Raw genomic sequence first — 18,419 nt, 5'->3', positions numbered from 1 at the left:
CTTTTTTCAATACAAATAAGTTCACTTAGGGGGAGAATATATAAATATTTTCTATCAAGCATAGAACTTTACTCCAGAAAAAAATTACTTCCTTCCTTGAAGCCATGAGAGATTTCATGGCATTTTCCAATCCCATGCCCTAGCCGAGGAAGCTAAGAAACACATAAATCCTTAGAACAAATAAAACAAGAGGCATTGAGTTACATAATTATTTAATAAAACACTTAAATAAAAGTTGAGAGTATTAGAGATAATTCCATAATACCTTGGTCAGTTAACTATAGCTTTTGACTCTCAACACCTTTTATTTCATATTTTCTCTGTTTTACACATCGTGCCAGCAAAATGATTTTTATTCAAGATCACTGAAATTGGAGACAATTTCTGCTGCAGCATGTGAAAAAGAAGGAAATAAATCCTGATCTTCAGTTTCTGAATGATGAGGCAACACTTTAAACAATTCCTGTTTGGGCCCTGCATGCCCAAATTGTTTCTCTTGCATTTTGGGTGACATAGGTGAATGAAACAGTCTGAGAAATCCAAGCCTGAAGTTTTCTAACACCAACCAAATGTTACAGCCAGTAGAAGGACTGGATTCTAAAAACTGAGCTTTATCCAAAACAAGTTTGGGGATTGAAAAAAAAAATCTATTTAATATTTTCACAGAAATTTTTAAAAGAAAATCCAACAAAAGATTTCAAATTGAATTTTGTTTGGTTTTTTGCTCACTTCACCCTGCTATGGAATGTAACAAGTTTAGCAGAGCTATGGGCTATGGGGATGCTCCTTCCTTTACTATTTTCATGTCTATTGTTTCACTTACTCAACAAACTTCCTTCCAACTGGGAAACTTGGGGAGCAACAAAGTATCATGACTGTGGTGCCCTTAAGAGTCATGAAGTTACAGAGCAGGAAACAAGCTCTTTCTATGTGAAGATAGCTGGACATTATAAAATTTTGTGGTGCACTTTCTTAAAGGGAGGAAAAAATTAAGAATATACAAACAACTGTTTGCCCCTTATTTTTAAAAGAAAATTCATTTCACGTCAAGCCCTATGATGGAATTGCAATAGCATTCCAATATTTAATTTTAATTAGCTTTCTATTTTTTCACCTGCTGTAGTCACTGCTCTATCAGAGCTGGTGTGCATGAGTTTTTCTTGCACAGCGCTTGCAAGAACTTGGACACAGTGGCTGAAGACATTTGAGGATGGGGACAGATTTTACCTTTTAAAAGTGAAGTGGTGGAAGCTAGGACAGTGTTATCTACCAGAGCAAGGCCCATTCACCTGTGCAACTGACAGATTTCCAGTGTGTTGGGGTAATTTCCTGATTAATTTCCTAACAATTGCTTTGTCTGCTTTTCTCCCATGTTTCTGTCACTTCTTTCTTCTGTCACCTGTATGTCCTTCCCCTTTTTGCTGCCTTTTCCTTGTCTTTCTTCACCATCTCTTTGGTCTCAGATGGGTATTCCTCACTCTTTATCAGTGCACTTTCTTCAACACAAGGAACTTTACTGGTGCCAGCATTAGTTATCTGTGTCTAAAACACCTACAGAAAAAAAAATATTTAATAGTTTATCCCTTTGTGCTGATTGTGAAATGCAAAATATTCCTCCTGACCAACACAGCCCAAGGTCTCAGTACTACCACTTTTTCATGTCCATCACAATTCCTTGCTGCAGGAATTCTACCTAAAAATTTATTAATCCCTTGCTTGTGTCTTCTTATTTCTCTCCAAAAAAGGAAACAACCTATTTCAAGAGACCAAAGATTCCTCACCGCCCAGGAGTCATGACAAATTCAGCCCTGGGGAGGAGCGGTGGCTCCACGTTAGCCAAAGTATACACTGAAATGCTGTTCTGGTGCTTATGGTTTCCAAACATTTGTCGTGTGGCAAAGATGTCACTTGGTACTTGATAGTTTAATCAAACCCTCAGGGGTAGCAGACATTAATTATCTTGTAGTCCAAAAACATTATTCCCTTCCCAAAGTGACATCATTTCAGTATGACAAATGCATCTCCTTTCACTTTTCTGACTGGAACACTAACACCAAATAATTCATCAACAGTATCATTTTTTTCTTTAATAGCATTGTTGCTTGGGTAGAAAACATTGCACAAATGAAGAATATTGCTATGAGCACGGAGGCAAAAGTCAGGTCTCTGAAACAGAATAAAGCCTCTCCCATCGTGCCATCTTTTCCTTAGCGGTTGTTAAGCAGCAAGTTATTCTCAGTTCTTACTTACCTGTTCGAAACTAACCTTGGCATTGGGATCCTTTTACCCACTTACAGATGTTTACCTCTCTGTGAGGTGACTTTTCAGATGCCAAGTGCTTGACGTTCTCCTTGGGTTTCCACGCAGAAGCACTCTGCTGAGGCGTAAACTTACTCCAGTTTGCAGGGAGACTTTAATTCAAATGGGCATAAACATTTTGATTATAGTCAGAAGGCCAGGCTGGTGCTGAGGTTTCGGACTCACCTTCAACAAATGGTTTTGTTTACCGCCTGGCCAGATGATAATTTTGTCTGGCTACACCCAAGAGACATCAGCATTTCTAAAGCATCTCTAGCTATCCAGGAAAAAAAACAGATTCTAGCAGTCACCCTCTTCTGGCAAAAGCATTAAAATCTGGTATTTGATTAAGTTTCAGGTTTATGACTTGGAGAAGGCACTCGGGGGCAGTTTCAGCATGGAGCAGGCAGGTGTGTTCATCCCCAGGCCCACGGCCTGCACGTGCTGCTGCCGGCAGGGCTCCCGCGCAGGGCGGTGCTGGTGCCAGGAAGCCAAAGCGGCCCCCAGGGCCCTGTCAGCCCCCCGGGGCTCCCCCACCCTGCCCAGGGCCCAGGAACCCCTTTCGTTATCCCCTGGGGCCATCAGTCCCTGTCCCAGCGGCGCCGCAGCAGGGCCAGCCTCCAGCTCCCCACAGCCCTGCCCTGCCTGGCCGTGGGCCCCATGTCCTGGCTTGGCCTCCACCTGTCCCTAGGATGGTGCCTGCTCCTGGCTGGGGCGGTGGGACGGACCCCGGCTGCCAGGCCCGGCAGCAGTAAGCAGTACCACAATCAGCAGCGTCCAAAAGGGAGGCTCTTGCCAGCAGCCTGTCAGGCAACAAAAGCACCCTGGCACCATTTTAGCTGAGGAAAAGAGAAAGAGCTCTTAGAGCCGCTGTAAAGCGGCAACAGCTACCAGCATGGCTTTCATTTATTTCTGTGAATGTCCTTACACGCAGCAATTGCTATGCAAGTGGTACGTTTCATTGCAGTCAGCTCAGTTTTTGCTTTTAGCTGCAAATTTGTTGGATGGTAAGGGTGATTTCAGAGTGGCTGGTGAACTACAGTTTGCTGGAAAGGGCCGTTTCATCGGTCATGGCCCGCTACACCTGGGCCAGCACCCCTGCACAAGATCTGTAGGTGTCATCCCAGTGGAGACCCTGCAGTAAAGGGTCAGTTTGGGAATAAAGCCTCTCGGGATGACTGCCCCTCCTGTACATAGCAAGACTGTGAGAGAACGTCCGAGTCCCAAGAGCAACGCAAAGCTGTCACACACGCTCCTCTGGAAAGCCGGCCCCTCAGCAAGCGCACAGGCGTTTAAAGCAGGTGCAAGAGCGGGTTAGATGGTATTTACTGATGGCTGTGTGTAGAGCAGGCAGGCAAGAGAGACACAGCACCCACTCCCAAGGAGCACTACAGCTTCGGACAGATGTGTGCGGCCTCCGCACAGTTCCTCAGTGGGATGCTTGGGAAGAAGAAACGAAGTGTGAGACAGAGCAAGCAGGAGACACAACAGAGAGAGAGAGTCTTAGTCATAAAGCTAGCAAGGGGTGAATGAAAGCAGGGTGGAAATGACAGATTTTTGTCTTGACATACAAACACAGGGATTTCCCCCGTTCACGTGGAAGTGAGAGCTTGGCCATGTGTGGCCAGATATTGGCATAGTTTCATATCCCCCAGATTCACCCCCTCATACAAGCATGGTTTGTACCACAAACCTGTGTTGCTCTCCGGCACATTGGCTTTTCTCCACATGGCTGGCAGATAATATAACACCATGGGTGCCACTTACTTTCACACTGCTTTAGTCCCCCACCCCCACCTTTCAGAGTGATGGTAGAATCATGGATAGAAGAAAGGGCAAATACGATGAATCAAAGCCTTCTCCAGCAATTCTGCTCTGCACGTCAGCTCGGAAGGGTCGGGAGAGGATTTCCTCTCCTGCACGGTGCCATTTTCTCCTCATCCGTATCTGAAGGTTTGTCTCAAGTTGCAATCCTATCATCTCGCAACCTGCAGTTTTACCTTCCTTTGTGCCTTATTGTTCAATGCTGTAAACGCAATTTTGTTCACTTGACTTGCATACATTACTTCATTTAGCTCTACTGGACTCAAGCCTGTGCCATCAAAAGGCTACTTCCATGTGCTACTTAATTGCACACTAATAGTCCTCTGTCTAGGAAGCCACTGCACTGACGCATACAGGGTTTATTTACAAGGTACATCGCAGGCAGATGTTTCAGCACCCTGAGCCGACTGGAAGCTGTGTAGCCATGTTAGAGAAGTGTTAAGCCACAGCTGCAGGTTTATGGGTTGGGCGCTGCACCCTGCTAACTACAGTCACAGCTCGGAGCATGGGCAGAGGGAGCTCATATGTGCTGGTGAGTGACCACGTAGCTATAGGTAAAGGTTTAAGGAAGTGAATAATAATAAGAAAAGCCACATACAAAAATTTGCTGGAATGAAGTCGTCTGCTATGTTTTACTTTGTTGAAGAGTATAAAGTTCAAAGACAGCAACTTTAACTTTATGAAATCCAGCAATGAGGAAGTAAACATGTATCACCACAAGGTTATTAATCATAGCCAGATCAAAGGTCCTGTTTAAAATGAACAGGATAAGGTAATAAAGACTATCTGTGAAAAGTGAGACGTCACAAAAAAGCAATCAAACGGGTTATCAAAATAATTGATTTTTGGATGGCAGCTTGATCTGCATTAGCGGGGGAAAAAAAGAGTAGTTTTTGACAGTAGCACCTGTAGGTTGAAACAGTCCGAAGCTTATCCTCTGTTCTATGAGACCAAGTCAAATTATGTGCAACAAGCCTCAGATGTGGAGAAAAATCCAGTGTCAGAGGATACCAGGCCAAGGTATCCTTCGAGCCCCGAGCCTTCCCGGTAACTGCCATGCTCAGTCCTCAGACCATCACTGGTGGTTCATCTTCCTCGACCCGTCTTCCCCCTCATGCTTCCAGGCATTTGGTGCTGTCATTACTGATTAGGGTATCTTTAATGTTCAGGTGACCTAAGTTGCTTCTCATGGCTGGTAGCCACCTCCTCCCCACCCTTAGCTAAGATGGAATACTTTACAATGGATGGAAAATGTGCATGTATCATCTGGAGATTTACTTATACCCCTCCAGAGATGTTTCAAGGAGACCTATTTTACTTTACCCTAAACTTGAACAGAAGCATGCATTTAGATACAGAGTCATCTCATTCCATCTTAAGGAAAAAAAGAACAGAGGGATAGGATAACAGAAGACTAATGTGTGTACCGTCTTAACTGTGCTTGGCACTACTGTAAGATTTAACTAGTCCCAAACTTTTCAGGTCCCTCATCGCCTGGAAGAGGAAGTGCAGTCTGCCTTCCTTCCATGTCCTGACTACCTTGTAGCTTCAAGGCTGATGCTTTTAAATCTCAAAGTCCTTTTCTCCTTATTTTCTTCCCCAGGGTCTCCTTCCCCTTGCAGGCTCACCTGTAATGCACATCAGGAAGTGGTGGTAAACCCACAAGTCTCAATACTTGAATTGCTAGCCAGGCATCAGCAAGTATCTGCCTACACACAACTACACATTTGCAGGAAGGATGGGGTAAAACCATCTTAGACTGAAATCACCACCTGCCCAGCTGTAGCTGTGTGGTATAAGTAAAAAGGCAAAAGGTATATATAACGTGCCAAAAAACGTCTCTGTCTTACCGCTTAGTTGTACATGGCAACTAAGTGAGCCCATACATGGTAAAAATCAGTTTAATGTAGGAAGTCTCTTATGTGACGAGGGAGGTATAACATAGTGTACTGTCTTTACACTTTTCTGTGTGCTTGAAGGATACGCATCTGGAATGGTTCCACATTTTCAGTGTATAAAATCTAATTTTATGTTTACTATTCAAGAGAAGGCAAATTAGTTCAGTATCCTGCATCAACAACTTACTTTGATAATCAAATTATGTATTTAATACTAGCCCACAGAACATGAACTCTGACAGGTCCAGTCTCCTCTCAATGCCCAGTGAAGTCCACAGTCTCATTCAGTCTTGGATTACGCTTGAAGAACTGCACATAGTAAAATGGTGCCTGCAGAGAGAGGGCAGGAGAGCTGCAGCCTGCGCACTGGACTGTGCTGTGAGAAGCTGAGAACTTTGCAAGCACAGTATCCAAATGTCCCGAAGACGTTACGAAGCGATACCTGTTAAGTAAGGCCACTTTCATCCATTTTGACAGTCTTAGTTCTCCACAGCTAGAGGGAGGGAAACAAAGCATCGTAGGCATGGAACAGATCTCTAGGCACCATCCAATCTATTTGCCCGCCTTGTTACTTCTTCTAGATTTTAACACAGGCTTGGAAATTTATATTATTCCTCTCTACTGTATTTGAAGATTTAAATCCCTCCTCAATTTGGTTATTTGCCATAGGTATGTTTTCGGTTCCTATCCTCTTAAAAGCAAAATAAAACAAGTCACATATCCTAAGTATGTTCAGTCCCTGCTGGGGTCAAGCAGTCTCGCAGAGCCAGCTATTGCACAGGGGGGACTACGTGATGTGCAGGCTCCATCTGCCCCCGAAGTGTGCGTGCAGCACCGGGCCAGCAGCGTGCTGAGCCACGGCTCCGTTCCATGGAGACACTTTCCACATTTATTGTTCTTGATTAGAAAAACATTCCAAATTTTAGAATTGACATTTAAGACTGAATAAAGTTCCAGTTTGGTTTTATCAGGGCAAACGTTAAAATAGATTGTCTATTAGCCTTTGTTCCTATATTTCTTTTATGAGTGTGAGTGGGAGGAGCATTAAGGCAGGCTATAAATCAGATGCATACTTCTGGTGAGTGCAGGAAATCCTTTAACCTTTATGTTTCATAGAAATAGGAATAAATGCGGATTTATTCATATTGTCTACATTTTCCAAAACATCACCCAAGGAGGCATTTCCAGAAGCAAAATGATCAGAAGAAGAAAACAAAGACAACAACAAAAAAAATCCCCTGAAAACACACTGGTGCCTAAAGCACCAATTAAAAGCCATTGCCTCCTACTCATATAAGACAGAAGACGAGACCAAAAAACCCCTGCATTTTTATTTTCTTTTGGGTTTTTTTGGGTTGGGCATGGAGGATAAAGAAAAAAAGCAACAAAAAAGCCACACCACGGTACTGAGACTTGAGACAAGTCTCTTAACACCGATAGCGTGCAAGCATGTCCATTGGAAAATAATCTGCCCTTAGTGACTAACTCCCAGCAGAAAACTTGGCTGCTTGCCAAAATGTAAATATCCCTTCATGTATGCAGGAAATAATTTTCAGCAAACCCAGAGCTGGTCTAGCAGGATGGGAGATTCTGAGCAGCGCACCCTCCATATATTCTTATTGGAATGGGTTAAAAGACGCTCACAGCGGCAAGTTATGGATGACACCAGCGAGAATTTAAGCATGCAGCATAATGGTAAAGCAATTAATAAGAGCAGTTGCTAGCAGTTGCACAACAGAGGAGTGTTTTAAAATTCCTGTACTCTTTAACAGTAACGTGGAGAGATGCTGTGAAGGTGGGGGGGGGAAGCCTGGCATGGAAGGGACATTCCTTCAGTTCCTCTCAAAAGTTTGAAAAACCTCTGGATAGGAAAATAGTATTGAGCAGCCAATTCTTTCCACATTTGGCTAAGCCCAATGCCCAAAATACACAGAACACTACTTCACTTTGAAAGGATTGCAATACTCCTATCTGAGTCATCTGAAAGCAAATAAAATGAGACCTAAACAAATAAACCTAATTGTGCATGGAAACAAATCCAGCTCTCCAGCTTGGCCATGGCTTTGTTTTTGTTAGTTTAAAGCCTGCATATGCAGTTTTAGTGGCATCAGGAGTTATACAAATATTGACAACAAATTGCCAAATGTTGTTTTTTTCCCCTCAGCGCACAGTGTGAAGAAGGTGGGGGAATGCTTCTAGGAACCTTCCCTAGTGCACTGAACCAAATCACAGCTTGATGGGATCCGCTCCAGCCTCTTCTCTGAAGGGTAGACACTAATGAGATTGAGCTTGTTGATTGTTATCGTCAAAGACTTTTATTTTTCACTCATGAACTCTGCTGAACACAAACCCAGGCTTTCGAAACGTAGCTCAAATGTTTGCACCATAGCCAGGGCATTGTCACATGCTCTGTCCTCCACCCCGTGATTTGTTGCTAGTTTGTGTCATCCTTAACCTGCTTCTGGTGGTTCGGCCAGGAGAGAAACAAATAACGATGACAAGTGAGAAAACCAAGCTGCTCTCTGATATCTCCTTCCTTTAAAATGCTATTGCCACTTGCTGGTTGTGGAGAAGGGGCAGTCATCTTGAGATAGAAATCACTCGGGAAATCCTGCTGTCATCTGTCAAAGGTAGATTTTGATCAAGTTGGTCTGAAGCCTTAGCAGCTCACAAGGAGAAATAAGAACATGTCAAATCTTGATGTGTCGCAAGCCAAAGTTAGAAAAAAAAATATTTACATTTGACTTTTAAATGAAGCCCAGACTTTCCTCTCACACAGAGCCAATGAAACAACACATTTTCTTCTTCTTCTTTGCCTCACGTTCACAAGACACCTACAACTTTTATTATTCTAGCTGGCTGGATAACAAGGTTTCCATTTTGCAAAAACATAAACTTTTCATCCCAGGTTAAAAAAAAAAAAAAAAAAAATAAAAAGGAGGAAGAATTTTAGACCCTGAGAGCTTTCACAGAAAGAAACCACAGAAATCAGACTCATGCACCCTCCTCAAAAGCCCAACGGTTAAGACACTTATCTACAACACTGGAGAGGTAAATCCATATTCCTTTTTTTTTTTTTTTTCCTAATTCATCCTTAGAACTTAGACCTTGGTCTTGTACATCTCAAAGATCACCCAGCTACCAGGTTATTGAACACTCTGCAATGAGCTTCTCTCTCTCTTTTTTGTCAGAAATGGCATGCTACACATAAGAAACTCCCCTAAGAGTTTCATCACAAGTACTGAATTTCCAGGAAGAGTTAAGTTTTAGTTTTAACATCTCCAGAAAAAAAAGTTCTTGACTAATTGTACATCTCTTAGCTTTCACTATTATAACATCCAGTCTTTAGTTATTATAGCATTACATATATTCAGTATATGTATATATATATGAGTATATTCAGTAAGACCTCAGTATATTCAGTAAGACATTAATGCAGAAGCATCTACATAGGCTTTCTGTATTGCATTTCTTAGCACAGTGCAAGTACCCCTAAGCACAGTAAAGCATGGATCAGTAAATTGTTGGAAGGAAGGCATAATGGAAAGGCATGAGAACTTGTGGGTTTGTGAGAAAGTGGTGGAAAAAAGATCCTCTCTATTTCACTGACTCTGGGCCTTCATAAAAAAACCAACACAATGCTTGGGACTGTTCGTGCTGCAAGCAAACACTGAAATATGACAAGGCATCAAGGCATGGTGCGTTACATGATATTCAGGCAGCTGCTGTGATGGCAGTTTCAATCCACCAACTGGTGCAACGAAACAAATCTGAAATGTAAAAGCTAGATTTCCACCAAAATATTTCATTAATATTACATGCATGTAAGTCAGGGAACTCAGACTACTAATCCTCACAGCTACCCTAAGTCAGCCCTGGCGGACAAAGCAACAACGCAGCTGCATAGATAGGGTCTCAGAAGGTATTCTAGGTTTCAGTTTGCTGACTGGAGCGTGCAAAATTTCTCTAACAATGTTTTGTTAGTGTATTTTCTTTGAAAATTGTTGAAGGGGGAAAATACCCGTTGCTTTTCTGTGGAATGCAAGTGTGAAATGACTGCACACCAACATATGAAGGTAGCCAGATATAGCCACATTTGTATGAACACCTACTAGTGGAAAGTCCCGCCCTGTGCAACAGACCTCAGCAACATGCTTTAGGTCAGAGGAGGAGAAGAAAGATGAATTTTCTTCTGTCCTTGATTGCAATTTGGACACCAATGAACTTCATAGCATATGCCACCCTTGAAACCCGGCCTGCGCTAAAAGCAGTCCCACCCCTCTCTGAAGCCCCACCAGCCAGTCTGTCAGCACAGGGGGTGGGTTGCCATAAACCCTCGCAAGGGGCGCAGACCCATTGCGCACAGCACCGGAGCCCTGCTTGCCGCATCTCAGCCGAAATACCCTGCAGGTCCCACGCCACGGGGGAGGGAGAATGACCTATCACTGAAAGTCACCACCAAGGCAGGAGAATGACATACTTCCCAGCGAAATAAGAGAGCGAGCAGGAGGGCAGGTTTTGTCTGGTTTAGCAAAGCACCTTCTGTTCATGGGGAGATCCATTCAAGCCACTTACAAATTTCCAGAGATTAAAGCAACAGGGAATGATGATGAGAAGTAGAAAGGAAAGCGGCATCTGAAGCTGTCTGTAAAACAGGGCCATCCACGTCTGGATAACAGATTATGAGATGTAAAGGGCACCTCACCAGCCTGCTCTCTCCCCACCTCTTCTGTCTCTCTTTTTCACACACTCACCCACTCTCCCTTGGGCTGGGCGCCTTCTTGAGCACTGAGGCAAGTCAATCAAGACCAAATAAAAACTATGAATATCACACATCGGAAGGAGACTGCCCTCCCAACGCTGACAGCTGCTACTGCCAACCTGAACCGGGCAGGGGCACCCAGCGTCGTCCCTCCTGACCTTCCCTCCCGCCGGCTCCCTCACGCCACAGCTCCCCAGACGCGGAGATGCCCGTCTCCCAGCGCAGCATACAAACTCCCCCTGAGCACGACAAGGCAATCTGTCATTTTCCACCTTGGCTGCCGTCGTGGGTGGTCACACTGGTGCCTGCTCACATTTGCACGGTACGGTACGCCGTGGAGTGTACAAACTGTTCCATGTGGCACACAAAGGGAAACGTCCTGGGCAGAGAGCGCCATGCTAGCAATACGTTACAAAGCTGTATTTAGCAGTCATGTTACCATATGGAGCCCCTGGTCTGTATTCGACTTGGCACATCTGAACTCTTATAAGGATAAACGAGAAAAATCATGCTTCTAAGTTCATGAAAACGCAGGAAGAGTGGCTACTAGCAAGTCCACGTGCTTTATCTTGCTTTTCTTGTCGCCCTTCTGCTTGGTATTTGCCACATGTTTAACTGTTTCTTACAAATCTTCATTGTTCTGTTTAAATAGCTTTTACTCCTTCCTCTTAACTTTCTGGGCCACCTACTTGTTTAATACCTGATCTTCTCGTGCTAATTATTTGACTGCTATTTCTGAGACACTTTGTCGAGTTATTTACCTTGCTGAAGTGACATAAGTTCTCCCCCCCCCCCCGCCCCGCCATCCGCCCCCTGTCTGTCTGGTTTCCCCCCTCTAGTCTGGCTGAAGTGACAAACTCTCTCCCCTAGCCAAACATTTGTTTTTACAAGGTATTTTTATACCATCACCTCTTCCCTGCATCTCCCCCGCCTACCCACCACAAACATATGCTGTGGTGGGAGGACATTCTGGTTTCACATCATTTGCAATGTTAAGGTGACAAATTTCCCCTCCTTCAAGTAATTTTTTTTTTTCAAGATTTGGTTTGTAAAATGCAAATGGCAAAGGGCTAGTTTTTCTTTGCCTTTTTTACCCTGTGCATGGAGATGTCCTTCTTTGCTTAGAAGAAATCAGCGGAGGAGAAAGCAAACCCCACTTGATTTATGTTATTTGAAACCTATTTATACTATAAAAAGATTCAAAAATATACAGAAAAAATATTGTCATTGATAGATTCCTTTTATTCATCCCAAGGAAGACGGGAATGATGAAGATTTACAGGAAAGTAGGCAAATGTAACCACCCTACTGACTTCATTAGTCTATCACAGTCTGTTTTTCCCTGTATTAAAATGCACATGCAGTCATATTCACACAGTAAAAACAACCTCAAGTGCTCTAAGCATCAGGCTTGGAACCATGAAAAACATGACTGTGGCCTTCATCATACCCAATTAGGGGTACATGTACTCAGCAGTGATTCTGGTGTGGTGGAGAAATGCCTAAGCCAGCTTTAAATTAGGCAGGAACAATCTAGTTAAAACAGCACAGAGCCCAAATTGGGCTCAGCCACTCTAAATATTTACCCTACTCTGAGCTAGAGGTTGCAGGGGCATGCATACTACCACGACTGGAGAACTTCCAGTACCTACATTCACCACTGCAAAGCTAAGTCTGATGTGCTAAACATCCTGGTCATTCTAGCAGCATACGCGCATGGAATGGGCCAAATTAAGACTGTTTATAAAGAGACTGAGTTTACACAGAAGGATGCCTGAAAAATGTTTTTTATATGGAGACTATCTATTCAGTGCACACCATTAGAATTTTTGAAGCAGGATGAAGTCTTATTCCCTGTTCCAGGACCAAACTGAATGGATGTCAGCTGCATTTTAATTCCCATTTTATACAGAACTTTTAGTGCAACACACGACAGCCAAAAAAAGTATGCATCTTTGTTAATTTAATCTTGTGATTTTGTCTGATATAAGAAGGGCAAAGAAAGGTAACTTTGAAAAACAAAACAGGGTGGGTCAACTCTCTGCCAGCAGCAAGGGGAACAAAAAGGGAAAGTACTAAACAGTGAAATTTATTTATACTGTGCAGCAACAGGCTCCAGAGAACAAATTATTAGCAGAAGGAGCCAGTCACAGCACATGCAAGGCTTCCCTCAAATCAAGCAGATACGGCTGTCACTGTGGGCAGCCAGAGAGCAGAGAGAACAAGAGCAGACAAAACCCTCTCCACAGACTGAAAACATTTTGTAGTTAAGGGACTCAGAGCAGAAAGTGGGTAGGGCCTTTTGTTTCACTTTGGTTCGAGCAAGGTCATTTGGGGAAAATGTCCGCGGAAAACCACAAGGAGCGAGCTAAGCAAAGGAGGAGAAGGGAACAAAGCAAGTTTCTCAGTAAAAAAGTAGGCAAGTTGGAAGGACATGAGCAGTTTGTCCATCCCAAGAATTTTCAGAGATTGCCCCTTTTTGCATGTTGTGGAAAAGTGAGTAGAGGGCCACCAGACCATTGCAGAGGAGACATCCACCCGAATTATCTGGGGATACATCAGAGAGGAAGAGCCATCCCCCAGTCATCCTAGAGCTATTAGCCTCCAGGGCTCTGCTGGAAACTGTTCAGGGCAGCAGAGTCCCGCTGGCTCCTAACTCATCGCCTAACCCCTGGCACGTACCCAGAACCAGGTGATATTTATTTGGCAGCACATTCTTTACTAGAAAAACAATATGAAATCCGTGCTTTAACACCCTGCTGTTGGCTAAAGATACAGTCCTCTTCTGTATGCCACTGAAGACTAACAGGTGACCTCTGGATCTCAAAATAAACATCTGAAGAGGTATCTGTTTGTCCATAAGGAAAATACGCACACACATGAAGAGACTACTTCTGTCCCTTCTGGGTCACTGGACATTTCCCTGTATTAGACATTGGCTGAACATTCACTCAGCAGGTAGACATGGCACAACCTAGCCTGAACCTACTTTCACTACTGATAATCTACTCAGTACTTCACTTTTTCCATTTTCTTCCCCTCAAAAGAAGCATTAGAAAAGAGAGATGTGTCTTTGCAACCTGTCTTTTGTCTTCAGTCCAGGTCTTAGATTTTTTATTTTTTTTTCCCCTCCTAAAAATAGGACACACATCTTTACACTAAAGTGACTGCAGCTCACATATACCTACCTGAGCTAACCGTGCAGTGGCCCGCTCAGGTCCCGTTACCAACATAGCTGCGTCAGCGCGAGCTCAGCACCAGCTGCAGAAGCCATCTATGCAGCTACGGAAACACTCGGCCAAGTAGCCATTGCAGTACCACACTCAGTGTAGGCTATGTGAATGGCAGTATCCAAAACAGGCAGTAAAAAGCTGGCTCAAATACATCTGCAAACACTGGCATTAGCCTACCTTTGTTAATGCTTTCAAAATGTTCAGAGATTTTGGGTGAAAGATGCTGCATCAGCACAAAATCATTCCCGCAGCAGTAAACACACTTGGCTGGACCACTGCCTTTTCTTGAGCTCTGATTTGCTTCAAGTAAATACAGTCATTTATTGCATGTTTCACCTTCTCATGGAACATCTGCTGTCTGTGAGGAGCCAAATAGCAGTCAGACTCTCAATCCTCCTGAGATACCTCTGGATAACAGCACGCACAGCTCTCCTCAGAGGCCAGCATGTCACTGAACAGTTGGCTTACTATAAACCACCGCACGCCATAGGTGTTTTCAGCTGCCTCACACTGCATTTGTGTCACAGCCCACGTTCCTGAGGAGCCTGTGCAGTCTGAGCCATGCTTTATACCCACCCCGGGAGCAGTACGTAAAGCAGCTCTTTCCATCCACAAAGCAGAAAATTAAGAGAAAAATCACTGGCTCTTGAGGGAAGGTCAGGAGTAGAGTGTGAAAGTAGGGTGGTTGAGTGCTAGTAACACTGCTCAGCTTATTAGGAGAACATCTTTTCAGAAACAGGGAAGGATATGAAGAAAATAGAGGAAGACCAGGAGGACAGGGGTGAAGTCAGAGGATGCTGGATGGTCAAGACCCACACAATGAAGAAAATGCAAAAGCTGCCTGAAAACGGACTGAGGAATTTAAATGTCATTCAAAACATAGTGAGCCAATGAAAACATTCAAAGGCGAAGGTAGATATGACAGGAGCCAGAGGAATTTTTGCTGTAGGACTGTCAGTAGACTGAATGGAAAGTAAAGAAAGCAGAACTGCGGCAGGCTGTAGGAATTTGGCTGCGAGAAGCCTGGTCTGAGTCAGGATGCTCACCGTGGAGGAGGCAGAGTTAGAGATGAGGTCTAAGGGCATCACGAGGCTGCGAAAGAGGGAGAAGCTGAAGCAACCTTTGAGTGACATGAGGAAAAGCTAACACAAATTGCTCCTCCAAAATACAGAATAGGTTAAGCAAGAGCACAAAGTCATGCTAATTCAGCCAAGAATTCCTCAGTGTTCCTTCCCATCCCGAGAAAAGTTTTGGATATCACAAACGGATAATGACAGATGGTGGCACATAGACCACCGTGCTAAACTAGTCAAAGCCCAGCAGCTGAGGCTTTCCCTACATATCCGAGAAGGTAGGCTCACATCTGGTAGGCTCACATCTATTCCCCCGTTTCAGTTTTTGAAGGTTTGAGGAGAAAGAGTTGAGATTTTTTGTTTGGTTTTGGCTTTTTTTGGTTGGTTGGGTTGGGTTTTTTTTAAATCTTTAGCTAAGCTGTTTTGTTTTATATTAACATGTTGTATTTGTCTGGCCTATCCAGTTTAATATAGATACAAGTTTCTTCACCCCTCCACCCAACTATCTCAGGAAGCTTGCCCCACTCTAAAATAAAACAGGATAGATATATCATTACCTTTTATTCAAGGCTTAACAGTGGGAGCTGCTTCCACAAGGGCAAGATACACCCAGCTAGCCAAACAATGATATCTTGTCTATGAGACAAGCAGAAGCTCCCCACCATCACTGGGCTCTGCACCTGCGGAAACTCCTACCTCACACAAGGCCAACTTCACTGGAGTTGTTTGCCTCAGTGTAAGGCAGCAAATGGTTCTTGCACCTGCACCACATTGCCTGCAAGAACACAACCAGCTCCAGGACTCACACGACCAAGCTGAGCTCCAAGGAGCGGGGACAAAGCAGAGCAAGCTTAGGGAGCTCACATGTAGAAGAACAGGCAGAAGTGCGATTGTGGCTAAAAGGAAACTGAGGAATCTACGTTCCTACATGTTAAAGAAAAAGCTTTTACTCCTTATAACAGGCAGTATTCAGGGACTGACTTATTTTGAGAGTCAGCCTCTCTTTGGATAAGTACATCACATGAAGCGTGAACAGGAAGCCAGAGGAGTGGGCAGAAAGCAACTGTGGCCAGCAACTGTGGTCACTCATGTAGTCTGTAGAAGTCTGGTGCATCGATAAATATATATAAGTGACAACAGCTTCTGGAGGAGAGAATCGGAGAAGATGACCCAAAGGCAGGTAAGGTGATCTTATCATTGGTACACTCTACAGGCACATGGAGGACTACCAGGGACCAAAACTTGGATCCTTTGCATCCCCGTGAGCGTTGTAAACACCTAACTATTGGCTAGTTTTGGGGAGGGAACACTCATTCCCGTATCTTCGCACAACAAAACCTTCAAAAGATTTGTTTCCATCCCTGTGTAAAGAAAGGAACATAATTTTAAATCTCAGAATTTCAAGGAACAGAACAATTGTTTACGACACATGTTTGTAAAGAAAATAGTCCAGTTGCGTCAAAGTACGTAATTTACCCTTACAGTACAAAGGTAAAGAGCCTTCAAACTAGACTGTTGACCTACGAGCCAATGAGAGCTACATTTTAACCTTGCATTCAGAAAAAGCTTGACCATAACTGTAAGGAGGCTCACTTGCCCCATCTACTGGTCAATGGGAAGATTGGATTTACACTACAATTAGCATCACCACCGAGGCCCCGATTCAGTTGAATTCTCACGTTCTCATTTCTAACTTTAAACAGATCTGTAACTGCCATTGACAGTAGCATTTCTGTAAGCACATAAGTGCTTTGCCGAACTGGAGCCTCAGGCTGATTGTTCACTATGGCAGGAATAGGGTAATGACTTCTTTCATTCTGAAAATGCACTATTTTCAAAGAAAATACTAGGACAGCCTGTTCAGTAACGCTTGCTTGTTAACCATGAAAAATTAAATAAATATGTTCTTCTTTTGTTCTGAAGTGGTCTAAGGTCATTTAATACTATAAAATAGCAGCCTGCAGAACCCTTGTCACAAAGCAGCCATATGCACTGCAGCTCAGTAAAGTCATCACAAGGTTACCATGGCCTCTTAGGGATTTTTTTTTTTTTTTTAGAAGTACTTATTTACTAAATAGCAATTCCAATTTCCTAAAGTCCTGTTGACCTTATATTTTCCATCACTGTATGCAGTACATCTGTCCCTCTGAAGTGGGTCTGTTCCTCCAGGGGACAAGCTGGAGTCTACAGTGAAAATGTGAAGTTTGGGTTGACTCAAAGAGGCCTTTTACCTTACCCCAGGCAGGAAGACTGGTCGGATGTCTTGCTTTGAGCACACGCCTCACTCTCATCCACATTCTTTGAGAGCAGCACCTGCGTTCATACTGTAACATCCCCCTGCTCCATGACTTGATATCAAAGTCAATGGTTCGATGTCCAAGTGGAGATCAGTGATGCATGGTGTTCCTCAGGGGAAGGTACTGGGACCGGCACTGTTTAACATCTTTGTTGGTGACATGGACAGTGGGATTGAGTGCACCCTCAGCAAGTTTGCAGATGACACCAAGCTGTGTGGTGCGGTGGACACGCTGGAGGAAAGGGATGCCATCCAGAGGGACCTTGACAGGCTTGAGAGGTGGGCCTGTGAGAACCTCATGAAGTTCAACAAGGCCAAGTGCAAGGTCCTGCACATGGGCTGGGGCAATCCCAAGCACAAATACAGGCTGGGCAGAGAATGGATTGAGAGCAGCCCTGAGGAGAAGGACTTGGGGGTGTTGGTTGATGAGAAGCTCAGCATGACCCAGCAATGTGCACTTGCAGCCCAGAAAGCCAGCCATATGCTGGGCCACATCAAAATAAGTGTGGCCAGCAGGTTGAGGCAAGTGATTCTCCCCCTCTACTCTGCTCTCATGAGACCCCACCTTGAGTACTGCGTTCAGCTCTGGAGCCCCCAACATAAGGACATGGACCTGTTGGAGCGGGTCCAGAGGAGGGCCACGAAGATGATCAGAGGGCTGGAGCACCTCTTCTATGAAGAAAGGCTGAGAGAGTTGGGGTTGTTCAGCCTGCAGAAGAGAAGGCTCCAGGGAAACCTTACAGCAGCCTTCCAGTACCTGAAGGGGGCCTACAAGAAAGCTGGAGAAGGACTTTTTACAAGGGCATGTAGTGATAGGACAAGGGCTAACGGCTTGAAACTGAAGGAGGGTAGATTGAGCTTAGATATAAGGAAGGAGTTCTTCAGTGTGAGGGTGGTGAGGCACTGGAGCAGGTTGCCCAGAGAAGCTGTGGATGCCCCATCCCTGGCAGTGTTCAAGGCCAGGTTGGATGGAGCTTTGAGCAACCTGGTCTAGTGGAAGGTGTCCCTGCCCACGGCAGAGGGGTTGGAACCAGA

General features: G+C 44.2%; 2 protein-coding genes across 2 annotated transcripts in view; both read right to left on the bottom strand.

Moving 5' to 3' along the window:
- RBPJ (recombination signal binding protein for immunoglobulin kappa J region) overlaps positions 1 to 18,419 on the bottom strand; it is a 156,971-nt gene that overhangs the window by 131,528 nt on the left and 7,024 nt on the right. The gene's annotated exons all lie outside the window — the stretch shown is intronic.
- Positions 6,523 to 18,419, bottom strand: part of SMIM20 (small integral membrane protein 20) — a 30,660-nt gene continuing 18,763 nt past the window's right edge. Inside the window, exon 3 of the mRNA XM_087736465.1 lies at positions 6,523 to 8,641. Coding sequence (XP_087592591.1) covers positions 8,601 to 8,641 — 41 coding nt within the window. The 3' untranslated portion in view covers positions 6,523 to 8,600. The remainder of the gene's footprint in view (positions 8,642 to 18,419) is intronic.

This window comes from Nipponia nippon, unplaced genomic scaffold (assembly GCF_047370975.1).
Source record: "Nipponia nippon isolate SJK-2023a ecotype South Korea unplaced genomic scaffold, ASM4737097v1 scaffold_6, whole genome shotgun sequence".
NCBI classification, from domain to species: domain Eukaryota; kingdom Metazoa; phylum Chordata; class Aves; order Pelecaniformes; family Threskiornithidae; genus Nipponia; species Nipponia nippon.
Note: the sequence above shows the minus strand (reverse complement) of the source record. Positions and strands in the feature narration are given on the sequence as shown.